Raw genomic sequence first — 14,996 nt, 5'->3', positions numbered from 1 at the left:
AATTGAAAGACATGATCTAGACCACTTCTTTATGAAAGGTTCAATGTAATTCACATAAGGGGCAACATAATAATAATAAGAATAAGAAATTTTATTAATTTACAATTAAAACAATTATAGATACATGGGTTACATACCACGCAGTTACAGCCAAAATTTCATTTGGTTTAATAATTCAGAAAAAATTAAAGGTATAATGGGTAAACACTTAATGCTCAATTTATTATTAATACTTAGGGAGAAGGTAAGATAATTATCAGGAGAAAGCACTAAGCCATTACGGCTATATAGCACTTGGAAGGGATATGAGGATAATGATTTGGGATGGGACGGAGGAAAGGAATGGCACTTAATGAGAAGAAATCAGTTAACATTTGTGAGATGTTCAAGAAATATGACAAATGATATACAATACAGAAGCGATACTCAATGATGACAGGCCTAGACTACTACATAATAGAATCTTAAACGTTTCTTGGTACTGTTGTTAAAACTTAACAGTATTAATAAATAACAGCAAGGATACGCAAAGGCGAATTTTAGAAAGAAATTTTTGAAATTTTTTCAACACCAAATTGCTCACCAGATCACCAAATTACACCCAGTAACACCACAAAGGCCCCTTCCCCCGTATCACCATAATTTCACACAAAACAAAAGCCCCAGTGCACAATACAACACCAAGAAGCATGCGACAGCACCACATCTAACACACATTGCCCTTTAAACCAATAAATATCGGGTTTAACAAACACTTTGGGGCCCTGTAACACGTAATTATGGTGCAGTTGATAGCTGAGGTTTGGCAAAGTTTAAATTGTCGAATAAGAATGTTCCTAGTTCCACCTGGCTGGTGGAACTTAATTTTCAAAGTCTAATAGGCAGTTAAACTGAATATGTACAACTTTTAAGGTACGTTGGATCGTCCTTGTCTCCACGTGTGTCCGTCCGAATATGCGCCTGTCCGTATGTCTGTTTACTAGCCCGCCCTTCTCTCTGTTTACCAGTCCGTCTGTCCGTCTACCAGTCCTTTCTTTTATCTGTCTACAGCTCGTCCTTCTGACTGTCTACCAGTCTGTTCTTCCGTCTATCTACCAGCTCGTCCTTGCGAGGTTGTTTAGGTCGTCGTCTGCTGTAAACACACATGAGGCCATCCTTTCCGTTAGTCCTTCACTCCAACCTTGATCAATTAAACTCCACATACAGTATGGGACCCAAGAGCTGAAGTTTGATTACCTAGAACAGATAAGAGCAAGTTTAAACGTCGCAAACTCTAATCAGGTCAGTAAGATCAAGCTCACAAAGCAATCCGTGCCCTGGATTCGCTACTCCGCAAACAAATGCATCTGTTTTGTCTAACCAGAAAGGCACGAATAGCCCATTCTGTGGATTTGCCCCAGGGGTCATGTATTGCCTTAGGCACAATAGCTTACGTAGTCAGATGAGGAGGCTTGATTGATCAGACAGAGCTCAAGTACAAGTACGTTTATTGAAACAGTAAAATACATCTCAAAAGGAAAGAGTTGCCTAGGCTATTTCTACCCCTCCCATCATACAGTTAAATTGTCGTTTACCTCGCCTTTCCTGCGTCGTTTCGATGTGAATGAGTTTGGACATTTCTCCTAGGGCTATGAAGGCGTGTAGTTATGTCGAGAGACTTTACAGTCTATGGAATACATTTTCCTGTTACCTGAACCATTCTGACAGTATACTTTTGCACAATGGAATCACAAGAACGTGAGGTAATATATATATATATATATATATATATATATATATATATATATATATATATATATATATATATATATATATATAATATATCTGTTCCATGTGAGACCTCTCTTGGTTAGTATAGCATTATGATGGTGCGAAAGATCACAGCTTGATCGCTGTGGTTAAACTGTCTCAGGATATATTCAGTAACGAAGAGCCGTCAGTTAATCCGGAGGATGTCGCTGCTATTATCATTCACTAACTTTAATAAGTGCCCTCTTAATTTTGACATTTGTAGCTAAGCGATACTGAAAAATTGCATCAGTTCTGACCTTTAAGAATATGATTTCGTATTAACGAGACTTAACCAGATCTATTACGGCATTTGCTTATGTGTGGGACAATAAATCTGGTGACGTCAAACAGTGGCGTAATACAAGATTTGGTGACGTCACCGATTCATCAACCAATCACAGAAAGTCTGTGTGTTAGAGCAGCTATTTCTTCGGGTATAGTATAGCCTTAAGAGCTGAAGTGGAGAGTAGTTTCTCTGCGGGGGCTGAGAAGGTAAGTCGTGCTTTACTGAAGGCTCTTAAGCATACAGCTTCGTCTTGCCCCTTCTTCCCGTTCTTCTTTGTTTCCTTTGACCTCCTCATGCACTCAGAAGTAAATTATTAAGCCCCAACCCCTTCTCCCATTATGTGCAAAATCAACAATACTGAAGATGCACTTCTCGCAGGGTTGAGAAACCCATTAATGTGTTGACTTCCCCAGGGAGGGAGGGAGGCAGGCGTGATGGAGGCGGTGACGGTGTTCCTGAAGGTGGCACTGGCGGAGGTCGCGTCTCTGGCAGTCGCCAACGCACGCTCACCTCTCAGCTCAGGTGAGGAGGCCGAGGAGGTGAGCAAAAAGGAGGGAAAAGGCTCAGGAAAAGGAGAGAAAACCAGTTGAGGATGAGAAATGCCAGAAGAAAGAGGAGGAGGAGAAGAAACAGTGGGATCAGAAGGTGGCGGAGGGCAAGTAAGATTAGACAAAGAACAAACAGAAGTATTATTCTTGTGGACCCAAGTTTTTCATGTGTGGGGGAAAAAATACATTATTTTCCTTTATAGTGGAGGAAACAAGCCTCAGTGAACATGTACAGTATATCTGTAACGGGAAACTAACAGAAGATGAAAAGTAAGAAAAAGAAGACAAAGAAGACAAAATCATTATGTTGTGTTGATTTAGGAGCGACGACGATCGTGGGATCGGATGCGCCCCCACCAAAAAAAAAACATTATTTTATAATTATTATTTTTGTTTATGTCAAGAGTGCTATTGTTAGCACAATTAAACGTTTAATAAATTAAACGTTTTAATAATTAAAAACTGTGATTGGTGTACAGTATCTGCAGTGTTCAGGAAACAAAGACCCGATTGTGCCGAGTTATTGATCTATTGGAGGGTCCTAGTAATGAGTTACTAGCAATAATTGCGCTGTTTCTTGTGCTAGTTTACACGCTAACTTGTCCTTATCTCCTGCCAGTGAATTTAGAGAGATACTAGTAATTTAAATTTCTAGCGCTAGTTATCGTGTGCTAATTGTTACCTAATTACTGCCTTCATTAGTTCGGAAAGTAATTGCGATGAATTACTACTGATTATTACAGTGTTTTCTTGTTCCTTACTACCTCTAATTAATCAGTTGTTAGGGGTTTCACTAGCACTAGTTAAGGTGGTCAATTGTCCTCTAACGACTCAAGTGGGTTGGAATGTGCTAGTAATAAGCTATTAGTGCTAGTCAACTGGCAAATTAGTCTTTAATTACCCCCACAAGTTGTTCTAGCGGTGCCAGTGACATAGACCTACAGCGATGGTCTCGCTTCTTGCAGGTCGGGGTTCAATCCCCCGATGATCTAAGTGGTATGGCACAGTTCCTCCACTTCTGCCTCCTATCTCCCCTCTCCTGTTCCCTCCTCATAGCCCTTCCAAGTGCTATGTGGTCATTCCGGCCTGGCGCTTTCTCCTGAGTATTATCTTATCTTAGTGCTAGTTAGTCCTCCCCCCCCCTAGTTATAGTGTTAACAAGTTACTCCTTGCCACCCCTTAGGGAATCAGATGGTGCTGTCAGACGCTGGGGGCGCTGTTCGGTCAGTGTTGGAAGCCTCTGTCATGCCGTACAGCTCTGTTCTCTTGTTTACCGATGGCGACACTTCCGCTCACACTGTCTACAAGGTGAGATCTGTCCATGTCTGTCTACATGTCTGTCTACATGCCTGTCTCTCTCGATTTGCTTACTGTCTGTTGATGTGTATCCTAATCTATATAATCTGTCTGATCCTCGGTTTGCACCTTTGGTCCACTCTCTATGCCTGTCTGTCTGAATGTATAGAGCGTAGCATACATCTGAATCTGTAGCTCGGGTCTGATGGTCTGTATAAGTGTCTGTCATTATCTATGCCTTCAATCCAGTCTGTTTGTGGGTATGTATGCCTGTCGCTTGGTCTGTCTGTGGGTATGTATGCCTGTTGCTTGGTCTGTATGCCTTTCTGTCTGTATAAGAATGTGTCGGCCCAAGTAAGGACGATATAAAATGTTAGAAAACACAGGTAGATTAATTTTAATATTTGTTTAAATCTGCACAGGCGATGAGGGAGATAGTGGTGGCGCCCTTTGGTGTTGGAGTGATGGAGGTGGAGACAAGTGGGGGAGAGAACGAAACCCTTCACCATCACGTGGCGTCAGTAGTCCGGCTGGCTAGAAGCGTAGGTCTCTGGCAGTTGTTCGAAGCAAATTGTCAAGGTTTAATATAAACAAAATCATTGTTTTAGAATTGCAGAAAATGTCATTCAGTGTCCCAGCCTGGACCCCCCTTGATTTCTTACTAATTCTAATCCTTTACTAAATTCTGATCCTTTACTGACTCATCACTCTCTTTCTCTCTCTCTCTCTCTCTCTCTCTCTCTCTCTCTCTCTCTCTCTCTCTCTCTCTCTCTCTCTCTCTCTCTCTCTCTCTCTCTCTCTCTCTCTCTCTCTCTCAATTAAGACCCCTTCTTGCCCTTCACTACTGACCTTTCCCGTTCCTCTCTCTCCCGCTACCTAATTCCTGCAATCTTACTCACCCACTTAGCCTTCCCTCACGCCCCTTTACCCACTTCCTCTCTCGCCAGTAGTTCCGTGATATGGTCTGGCTCCTGACGGTGGTGGTGGTGAGCGACGACCCCGCCTTCCTCTCCGCCTTCGCCGAAGTCGCCGACGAGGAGCGCCTGCTGGTGTGGTCGACGCGGGTCCTTGTGGTCAGCAACCTAGACCTAGGAGACCTGGCCCGCCTGCTGGCCTCCTACCGGGCCTTCGCCACCATGAACGTGATGGCTGTCACCCCGGAGGAGGAGGAGGAGGGGATGACACCAGGGGCTCTCAGGTGAGCAGGCAGAGCTCTCCTTTTATCTAAAAGTACAGTACATATATCTTTGTGTGTGTCCTTGATTTCTATGAATTTGTATACGTTTGTGTCCCTTATAACCGTCCAAGTGGTTGGGCATCATTCTTTCCCCTCCCGTCCCATCCCAAATACTTATCCTGACCCCTTCCCAGTGCTATATGTAGTCGTAATGGCTTGGCGCTTTCCCCCCTGATAGTTACCTTACCTCAGTTTTTCTGTGTCTCACCTGGAGGCCCCGCGGGATCGTCCTCCACCTGCCACACTCGCCAGGAGGGAGCAAGACGACCCGTGTAGCGACCTGGACCCCGTCAGGAGGACTCGTCTACCACTCCAGCCTGTTGCTCTTTCCACAAAAGTATGACAAGTGAGCCGCTTCCACGAGGCTTCCGTAAGGCAAAGACGATCAGCTGTGAAGTAGTTACGGTGCCCTGTATTCTATGGGGTTCTATCACTTAAAGAGTTCTAATTGATATGAAAATAAATATTATTTATGTGACAAAATAAATAGTATTTATTGATAACTAGAAAAGCAAAGACAAAAGGTAACTTATACATGAGTGAGGACCTCAATATGCCAATCACTTTCAGTCGCCCGTCTTGTTGCAGTTTCTACGGAGGCCCGGTGACGGTGGCGGTCCTCCACGCCCCTCCGTACTGGATAGAGACGGAGGAGACTTCCCCCGAAGGCGCCACCGTCAAAAGGTTCTCGGGACGGGACTGGCTCCTGCTGGTGTCGGTGGCGCGAGCTCTCAATTTTACCATTAGTCACCTGCCTTGCAAGGACTGGGCGGAAGTAAGCGACGTGGGATGCTTATGTCTGCGGCCTCCTTGTCTTCTCTTGTTTACCGTTATATAGTTTGCCTTCCTGTTTGTGCTTCAGTCTGCCTTCATATTTGTATGTTGAGTTCCCGTTTTCTACATATTTAGCTGGCTCTACTGGTAGACTCAGTCAATTTCAATATTTTGTATTTTATGTGTTATTTCACATTTTCTCTCTTTCTGTGTAATGGAATTTATAAAAGCCACTATTTTCTCCTTGGCTATTATGTCCAGTGATGTTTTGAAGAATAAGAGGACCTTTCAATGTCCCTATCAAGACTACAACGTACATAAATCCTTTATAGAGCACTCCCATCGAGAGACAGGTAAGCCATCTTGTCCGGGATATTTTACTTGCAAACGCCCAGAGAAATATTTTCTTTTGCAGGCGATGGACCGCATCAAGGACAGGTCAGCGCTCATCTCCCCGGCCGTGTACGTGGTGATGCGGCACCTGCTGGCGACCAGGGACTACACTGTGTCTATAGAGCCGGATACACTCACCTTCAGCATGGCCGCCCCGTCCCACGCCCCCAGCTGGGTGTCCATCTACTACCCCTTCACTTTCACCGTCTGGCTTCTTATCCTGATGGTGCTCGTGCTTGTTCCCGGTTCGCTGTTGGTGGTGAGCCGATAGTTAGTGGTGTTAATGTGCCGAGTAACCAATGGGTATTCACCAAGTTGTGCTTGTGGGGGTTGAGCTCTGTCAGTGGCGTGTGTGTGTGTGTGTGTGTGTGTGTGTGTGTGTGTGTGTGTGTGTGTGTGTGTGTGTGTGTGTGTGTGTGTGTGTGTGTGTGTGTGTGTGTATTTCCTATTTACATTAGTTATTAATGCCTGCAGGCTCGAGCTGTTAGCTCTTGGACCCCGCCTTTCTAACCGTCTAACCGTCTGACAACCGACAACCGGTCGGTTGTCCTATAGGCTAAGATAAATAGGAGCATCTGGTGAAAGAAACTGCCCATTTGTTTCTGTCTTGGCCAGAAATCGAACCCGGGCCCTTAGGATTACGACTTCCGAGTGCTGTCTGCTCTGCCTCACCCGGGTGTGTGTGTGTGTGTGTGAAAAGAGAGAGAGAGATAAACAGAAATTTGGAGAGGAAAGAATTCACCAGAAACTCACTCATTCTAGCTAAGCCGTACTGGCGAAGTCGTCCCAGAGGCAACTGCCGAAGGTGCTAGTGTCAACACGTGGCGAGGTTCGATCCTGCAGGCGACATTTCGAGCGGTGCAGGAGACGACTGGTACACTACTAGGGCAGGGCCTCTCCAGGAAACTTCCCAGCTCCACTCCCTTCAGAATCCTCCTGGGGGTGTGGCTGGTCTTCGGCCTGGTCGTGTCGACTGCCTACCGGGGCAACCTTACCGCCTTCCTCACTGTGCCCAAGTACTCACCCAGAGCAGAGACGCTCCATCAACTTATCGAGAGTGGGGCCAGGTGAGTAAGGGGCGAGAGGAACCAGGTGAGTGACAGAGTATGAGTAATGGGAAAGAGTTGCCAGAGTGAAGGAAGGCGAGCAAGGGGAGAGAGGAGCCAGATGAGTAGAGAGTAATGAAGGAAAAGGAAGAACACAAACATAACACGAAGCCTGTTCGTCAGAGGACCGGGCGACGAAGGCAGAGTGTGTGTGTGAAAATCAAACTTTAGGTCTGGACACAATATAGATTCATTTGGATACTTATGGAGGATTTATTTAAACTATATATATAATATGAGTTAATTTGAGCCTGCGACCTCCTCAGAGCGACAGTGCCCATGGATGACGGAGTCGATCTCATCAAGTTTTTCGGAAACTCGGGCTCCAGGGACTTCCAGATCCTCTCTAGACGAGTCTACATGGTCCCGGACACCATGAAGGGTCTCCGGCAGGCCATGGAAAGGAAGTGAGTTCGATTCTGGAGAAAAATAGAGGGAGATAGGCAAGAGATGGCAACTGAGGGAGAGAGGTGGACTAACTAAGGGATTATTATTGTTATTGTTATTATTAATCTCTCTTAATATCATTCCACCATCATCACTATCTTTCCTAACAGGCCTCCCGCCTTGACAGGGAGGCCTACCTGTACATACGCAAGTTCTTGGAGGCGATGATCGCTCAGTACTTCACGGACAAGAACGGCCGGAGTGGCTTGTACGTGGCCCGGGAGAACATCTCGCCCGGGTTCGCCGCCTGGCCCATCATCAGGGACGCCCCCTTCAAGCAGCCACTGGACCGGTGCCTGGTGGCCCTAGTAGAGGTGAGTGGTGGAACGGCTATCGGAGGTCTAATACCGGCCTCAGATAGCCTGTATTAAGCATTACGGGCTCACCATAGCCCGTGCTACATGGACATTTCGTTCTGACTAGGTAAATTTAAAACAACAACAATGACCTTGTAAGCCTCGTAGAGAATGAAGTCCTTACTCATTGTGAGTGTCGGACTATAGGGGTCAGGTGATACGGGTGATAGTTGCCTAATGCAATGGCTCTCTTTCCTCTTGATCAAAGGAGGTTCATCAAACAGCTGGATGTAAATTTCAAATGAGTGTTAATCAACGCGGAAGGTCACGAATATAGGTGGCTTCAAGTGTACGCAGCCTCCTCCGTGCACTGGTGCGTGTGACCATTGGTCCTGTTTACGACGTACTGACGATGCAGGATGGTGTTGTGGATCAGTGAATGGTGTTGTGGATCAGTGAATGGTGTTGTGGATCAGTGAATGGTGTTGTGGATCAGTGAATGTTGTTGTGGATCAGTGAAAGGTGTTGTGGATCAGTGAATGTTGTTGTGGATCAGTGAATGGTGTTGTGGATCAGTGAATGGTGTTGTGGATCAGTGAATGTTGTTGTGGATCAGTGAATGGTGTTGTGGATCAGTGAATGGTGTTGTGGATCAGTGAATGTTGTTGTGGATCAGTGAATGGTGTTGTGGATCAGTGAATGGTGTTGTGGATCAGTGAATGTTGTTGTGGATCAGTGAATGGTGTTGTGGATCAGTGAATGGTGTTGTGGATCAGTGAATGGTGTTGTGGATCAGTGAAAGGTGTTGTGGATCAGTGAATGTTGTTGTGGATCAGTGAATGTTGTTGTGGATCAGTGAATGGTGTTGTGGATCAGTGAATGGTGTTGTGGATCAGTGAATGTTGTTGTGGATCAGTGAATGGTGTTGTGGATCAGTGAATGGTGTTGTGGATCAGTGAATGTTGTTGTGGATCAGTGAATGGTGTTCTGGATCAGTGAATGTTGTTGTGGATCAGTGAATGTTGTTGTGGATCAGTGAATGGTGTTGTGGATCAGTGAATGGTGTTGTGGATCAGTGAATGTTGTTGTGGATCAGTGAATGGTGTTGTGGATCAGTGAATGGTGTTGTGGATCAGTGAATGTTGTTGTGGATCAGTGAATGGTGTTGTGGATCAGTGAATGGTGTTGTGGATCAGTGAATGTTGTTGTGGATCAGTGAATGGTGTTGTGGATCAGTGAATGGTGTTGTGGATCAGTGAATGTTGTTGTGGATCAGTGAATGTTGTTGTGGATCAGTGAATGGTGTTGTGGATCAGTGAATGGTGTTTTGTTCCTTTTCCTAGCAAATAAAAGTGTGTGACGCCTACTCAGGGGGTTAGTAGTAGGCCCAACGTTTTAATGTTGTGAAGCACACAGTCTCTATAACTGCATCTTATATATATACCACTTTGTACATTTCAGCTTGTCAGAGATGGCGGAAATGGTGTATTTTATGTAGGTTAGGCGCTTTAATTGAGAGGACTCTAAACAGGAGGAATTCACCGATGTGGAAAACATCGGTGAATTCATATTGGCTGAATCATATTGCTCCTTTCTCATGAACTTAAGGCAACTGAAACGGTATCCAAGTCTGCATGGACATGGGTTTCAGAATTACAGGATATATGGAGTGAGACAAGGTTAAATAATCTGGACCAAACAACGGTTGACGAGAGGAGGAGGAGGAGGAGATACGATTAATAAATATCAGAGATGGAAATTGACAGGGTGAAAAAAGACTATGTTCACAATAATTATTTAATAGTGCAGGAAGATATGAGATACAGAAAAGCCATAAAAATGTGAGAAAGTATTGGTTTATTGTAAGAATTTGAATACAATTATTACCTAAATTCACATACACGACAAATCTAAACACATAAGCACTTACATTCACTCATACAGACTCATACAAACACGCACTCAAAGTTACTCGCCTCGACAGTATCTTCCTCATCCAGGCAGGGTTGTCGGAGAAGTGGATGAATGACATGCTGGACGATGCCAAGAGGGCGAGCAGGATGAGAGATCGCGTCACCCTCCAGCATCCGGACGCCATGAAGGACGCCACATTCCAAGAGCAGGAGGACCTTCGCCCCTTGTCACTCACTCATATTCTTGGCCCTCTGGTTTGTCTGGTGCTGGGCCTTCTGCTGTCCCTTGCCTCCTTCATGCTGGAGATGCTAGTGGCCTTTGTGGTTACAACTAGTTAGGGAGCCTCGGGATTGAGGTTGAGCTCCTCAGCCTGGTGCTCCTAATGACGATGTCGTTTCAAGATAGTCCTGCGCTTATTCTTCAAGTCTCACGGCAAACCTTTAACATCCATACATCTTTCAACACTTTGTATTTGTACTCAATATAACAATTATTAACACTGTGGATTATTGTGTATATACACAATAATACACAATGAAAAAATCCGTAGGAGCCATGAAGAGGATTCGAACCAATGCGGTGGGTATTCCCAGTCACACACACACACACACACGCTTTAGTCCACAACATGGTCAAAAGAATTGCAACCTGTGGTACTACTACTGCACCCACGAGACTTTCTTGAGGCTTCCACTAAAGCAGAACCAGGGTTTCATACAATCCCCTAATGCACTCCGGTTCTGTCATCTAGGAATGTTCTACCTCTGACGCTCTTCTTTCCATACACAGAGAGTAATCACACTCACTTGAGTGCATCAATGAGAAAATCCGTAAGAACCAGATGGGAGGAAAATCTCAAACGAATTTTCTCATTGATGCAGTTACGTTAGTGTGACTACTCTCTCTGAATACACAATAATATCACTGAATTTTATAACGATATGCATAAATAAAGGAATGACGTGAATTGTTGTGTTTACAATCAGTTATACAATTGTTCCTTTTATAACCTAATTTGCATTATGAATCCTAAAAGCAAATTTTAGACTGTCGGACTCATTTGATGTCATCGGTTGCATTAGAATCCATCTAGCGCAATATATAAACTATCAACTCCATTAGAAACAGTTGGAGACATTAGAAACCATTTCCCCCCGTTAGAACACATTAGAAATCATTATCCCCATTAGAAACCACTAAACACACTAGAAACCAATATCCACCCATTAAAAGCAACTGGACACACTAGAAAAGAAACCTTTACCTCTCAGTATAAATCACTGGACACACTAGAAACCATTAATTCCCCATTAGAAACCACTGGACACTTTAGAAAAAAACAACCCCATTGCAAACTGTTGGATACATCAGAAACCATTAGAAACATAGTGGAACCATCAACCCCATTAGACAAATTATAAACCCCATTAATCACTCAAACCCTCAGCCACCAACCCCCATTAGAAACCACCGGACACAATATGAACCATCAAATCTAGAAACGACTAGATCCATTATAAACTATTAACCCCATTAAAAATAAATAGACACCACAGCAAAAATTAGACCAGAAAACGATAACAATATAGGCAGTCAGTATATCGCCAGTAAGGATGGTTTCTGTGAGTATATCGTCCAGTGTTGGGATGGCTTGAGTGAGTATATCGTCCAGTGTTGGGATGGCTTGAGTGAGTATATCGTCCAGTGTTGGGATGGCTTGTGTGAGTATATCGTCCAGTGTTGGGATGGCTTGTGTGAGTATATCGTCCAGTGTTGGGATGGCTTGGGTGAGTATATCGTCCAGTGTTGGGATGGCTTGGGTGAGTATATCGTCCAGTGTTGGGATGGCTTGGGTGAGTATATCGTCCAGTGTTGGGATGGCTTGGGTGAGTATATCGTCCAGTGTTGGGATGGCTTGGGTGAGTATATCGTCCAGTGTTGGGATGGCTTGGGTGAGTATATCGTCCAGTGTTGGGATGGCTTGGGTGAGTATATCGTCCAGTGTTGGGATGGCTTGGGTGAGTATATCGTCCAGTGTTGGGATGGCTTGGGTGAGTATATCGTCCAGTGTTGGGATGGCTTGGGTGAGTATATCGTCCAGTGTTGGGATGGCTTGGGTGAGTATATCGTCCAGTGTTGGGATGGCTTGTGTGAGTATATCGTCCAGTGTTGGGATGGCTTGGGTGAGTATATCGTCCAGTGTTGGGATGGCTTGGGTGAGTATATCGTCCAGTGTTGGGATGGCTTGGGTGAGTATATCGTCCAGTGTTGGGATGGCTTGGGTGAGTATATCGTCCAGTGTTGGGATGGCTTGGGTGAGTATATCGTCCAGTGTTGGGATGGCTTGAGTGAGTATATCGTCCAGTGTTGGGATGGCTTGGGTGAGTATATCGTCCAGTGTTGGGATGGCTTGGGTGAGTATATCGTCCAGTGTTGGGATGGCTTGGGTGAGTATATCGTCCAGTGTTGGGATGGCTTGGGTGAGTATATCGTCCAGTGTTGGGATGGCTTGTGTGAGTATATCGTCCAGTGTTGGGATGGCTTGGGTGAGTATATCGTCCAGTGTTGGGATGGCTTGGGTGAGTTGATCGTCTAGAATAGGGATGACGTTTAACAAGTCAGTTGAGAGTATTATGTAATTCATTACTATTTTTAATAATATTAGTATTATTCTTTATTTCTAATATTATCACAAACAAGTAATATCAGTAGCACTGGTAGAATTGGCAGTAGCAAGACCAGCAATGAGGAGAGTAGCAGCACTAGCGAGTAACAGCATTAGCGAGTAACAGCACTAGCGAGTAACAGCACTAGCGAGTAGCAGCACTAGCGAGTAACAGCACTAGCGAGTAACAGCACTAGCGAGTAACAGCACTAGCGAGTAGCAGCACTAGCGAGTAGCAGCACTAGCGAGTAACAGCACTAGCGAGTAACACCACTAGTATTGGCCAAACACTCTTGCATGCTTTTCCAACACCTCCCTATAGAGTCAAAATTTTAAGCCCCTCGCGTCTTATTATTGCATTAACCAGACCTGGGAAGCCTTGCCTGGCTTCCCAGAGTCACCGGCGGCCGAATACTTCACTACATTTTCTTCAATGTATTTTTCTCCATTTTAATGTTCTTTTTTTGCCTATTTGATGCAATTTTCTAGCGTGAGTGCGGTAGGACAATCTTCTGCATCAGCGTGCAGGAAATAAGAGAAATTTCTAGCACAAATATTAAATAAAATGGGAAAATAGAAAATATTGTCACCGGCTTCTCTCGAGAGATTTTATTTGGAGCGGCGAAGTCTCCGTGGCTGCTCCTGCCTCATTCTCGCCTAGAGAGTCCTAGAGAGCTGTACTCAGGCTTGGACTTGGCTCTAGTACGCCACTGAGTCAAATTTCCACCTCACAGGCTGCTCTAAAGAAAGTTACCGTGCTAGAAATTAACCCTATTAGAACCTCTAATGAGGTTCGCCGACAAGAAAGTGGCTAGGTGATTCTTGCTCTCTGTAGAGGAGCTAGAAGTTGGTGTTCTTGAGCAGCTTGCCGGAGTAGATGGTATTCTAGGGCAGGAAGGTGCTCCTGGCGTCTCCGCCTGGGGGGTAGCCCTAGTCGGCTCAGTTCGGTTAGGGAGTGACACTAGATAGAGAGTGACATAGAGTAACACTCTATTCATCTGGAAGGTGCTCCTAGACGGCTCTATGCGGCTACAAGTAACCCCTAGACGGCTCTGTTCGGTTAAGACGTGCGCCTGGACGACTCTATCCAACTGGAAGGTGCCGTTGGACGGCTGTATCCGGCCGGGAGGTGCCACTAGACGGCTGTATCCGGCTGGAAGGTGCCCTTGGACGTCTCTTTCCCTAGACAGAACTGATTTCTTGTGAGTGAGAGATGTATACACAGAAGCAGAGGACCCGGAACCTGCGAAAGAAGGCTTAACAGGTGTGTATTAAGGATTTGATAACCATCTCAGAATGTTATTGAAGCTATCATACTAATCTTACATAGCTTGGGGGATTCATTTAAGCTACATTCGAGGTATCAGCTAAATTTACACTTATATGTAGATGGATGCATCAGGAAATATATACTAAAAGATCAATGATTTGTGTGTTTACTATTTATGTCTGCAGAATCGATCTACTAGCTCTTGGACCCCGCCTTTCTAACCAAACTATCTGTTCTCTATTATATCTACTACATATATTTAACTTGTTTTGTTCTCTATCTTTAACACATACACGCACATCCACAGAAAGCAGCCCGTAGCAGCTGTCTAGCTCCCAAGTATCTATTTACTGCTAGGTGAACAGGCGCATCATTCAAACGCATTCGTCATGTTAGAAGTATATATATATCCGTCAAATTAAACGAGTCCCAGCATTACTCTAAGTCATGAGCAACTAATAACGTTTAGTTAAAAGGGAGTTTTATGATTGGATTGAGTCAGGGGCTAGAACCGGTTAGCTCATTCATTGCCAGAACCGGTTAATTTATTCTTTGCTGGAACACCGGAAACATTAATGTACTGTCTCCTGCCTCCTTTCCTTTCCTGACAGGAAAGTAGACGAACAAAGAAAATTAATGAGAGAGAGAGAGAGAGAGAGAGAGAGAGAGAGAGAGAGAGAGAGAGAGAGAGAGAGAGAGAGAGAGAGAGAGAGAGAGAGAGAGAGAGAGAGAGAGAGAGAGAGAAATAGAGAGAGAGAGAGAGAGAGAGAGAAATAGAGAGAGAGAGAGAGAGAGAGAGAGAGAGAGAGAGAGAGAGAGAGAGAGAGAGAGAGAGAGAGAGAGAGAGAGAGAGAGAGAGAGAGAGAGAGAGAGAGAGAGTTCTGTGAATCTAGGTCAGCAAAGGTCCAGTTATATGGCTTCCACGTACCTCAGAACAAACACTCATGCCAGTCTAGTTGCTAACTCCTGAAAC

General features: G+C 44.7%; 2 protein-coding genes across 2 annotated transcripts; one reads left to right on the top strand and one right to left on the bottom strand.

Moving 5' to 3' along the window:
* Positions 1-2,494: 2,494 nt before the first annotated feature.
* On the top strand, positions 2,495-11,055 carry LOC123766333 (ionotropic receptor 21a-like). The gene is made up of 11 exons (XM_045755403.2): positions 2,495-2,599; positions 3,809-3,933; positions 4,344-4,463; positions 4,872-5,119; positions 5,373-5,504; positions 5,747-5,933; positions 6,348-6,584; positions 7,088-7,392; positions 7,698-7,838; positions 8,006-8,192; positions 10,175-11,055. Exons 1-11 carry the CDS (start codon positions 2,512-2,514, stop codon positions 10,424-10,426), a joined length of 2,022 nt encoding a protein of 673 aa, XP_045611359.2. The 5' UTR covers positions 2,495-2,511; the 3' UTR covers positions 10,427-11,055.
* A 528-nt stretch (positions 11,056-11,583) lies between these two features.
* On the bottom strand, positions 11,584-12,732 carry LOC138362822 (apolipoprotein A-Ia-like). The gene has a single exon (XM_069321389.1). The coding sequence runs from the start codon at positions 12,730-12,732 to the stop codon at positions 11,584-11,586; it is 1,149 nt and encodes a 382-aa protein (XP_069177490.1).
* Positions 12,733-14,996: the final 2,264 nt, after the last annotated feature.

This window comes from Procambarus clarkii, chromosome 9 (assembly GCF_040958095.1).
Source record: "Procambarus clarkii isolate CNS0578487 chromosome 9, FALCON_Pclarkii_2.0, whole genome shotgun sequence".
In the NCBI taxonomy this organism is placed as follows: domain Eukaryota; kingdom Metazoa; phylum Arthropoda; class Malacostraca; order Decapoda; family Cambaridae; genus Procambarus; species Procambarus clarkii.
Note: the sequence above shows the minus strand (reverse complement) of the source record. Positions and strands in the feature narration are given on the sequence as shown.

Excerpts from the sequence above, each read along its gene's own strand:
- LOC123766333 (XM_045755403.2), top strand. The coding sequence starts at position 2,512 with ATGGAGGCGGTGACGGTGTTCCTGAAGGTGGCACTGGCGGAGGTCGCG. Across the intron at positions 5,120-5,372 it reads ATGACACCAGGGGCTCTCAG|GCCCCGCGGGATCGTCCTCC; the intron begins GTGAGCAGGCAG and ends TCTCACCTGGAG. Across the intron at positions 5,505-5,746 it reads TTTCCACAAAAGTATGACAA|TTTCTACGGAGGCCCGGTGA; the intron begins GTGAGCCGCTTC and ends GTCTTGTTGCAG.
- LOC138362822 (XM_069321389.1), bottom strand. The coding sequence starts at position 12,732 with ATGAATTACATAATACTCTCAACTGACTTGTTAAACGTCATCCCTATT.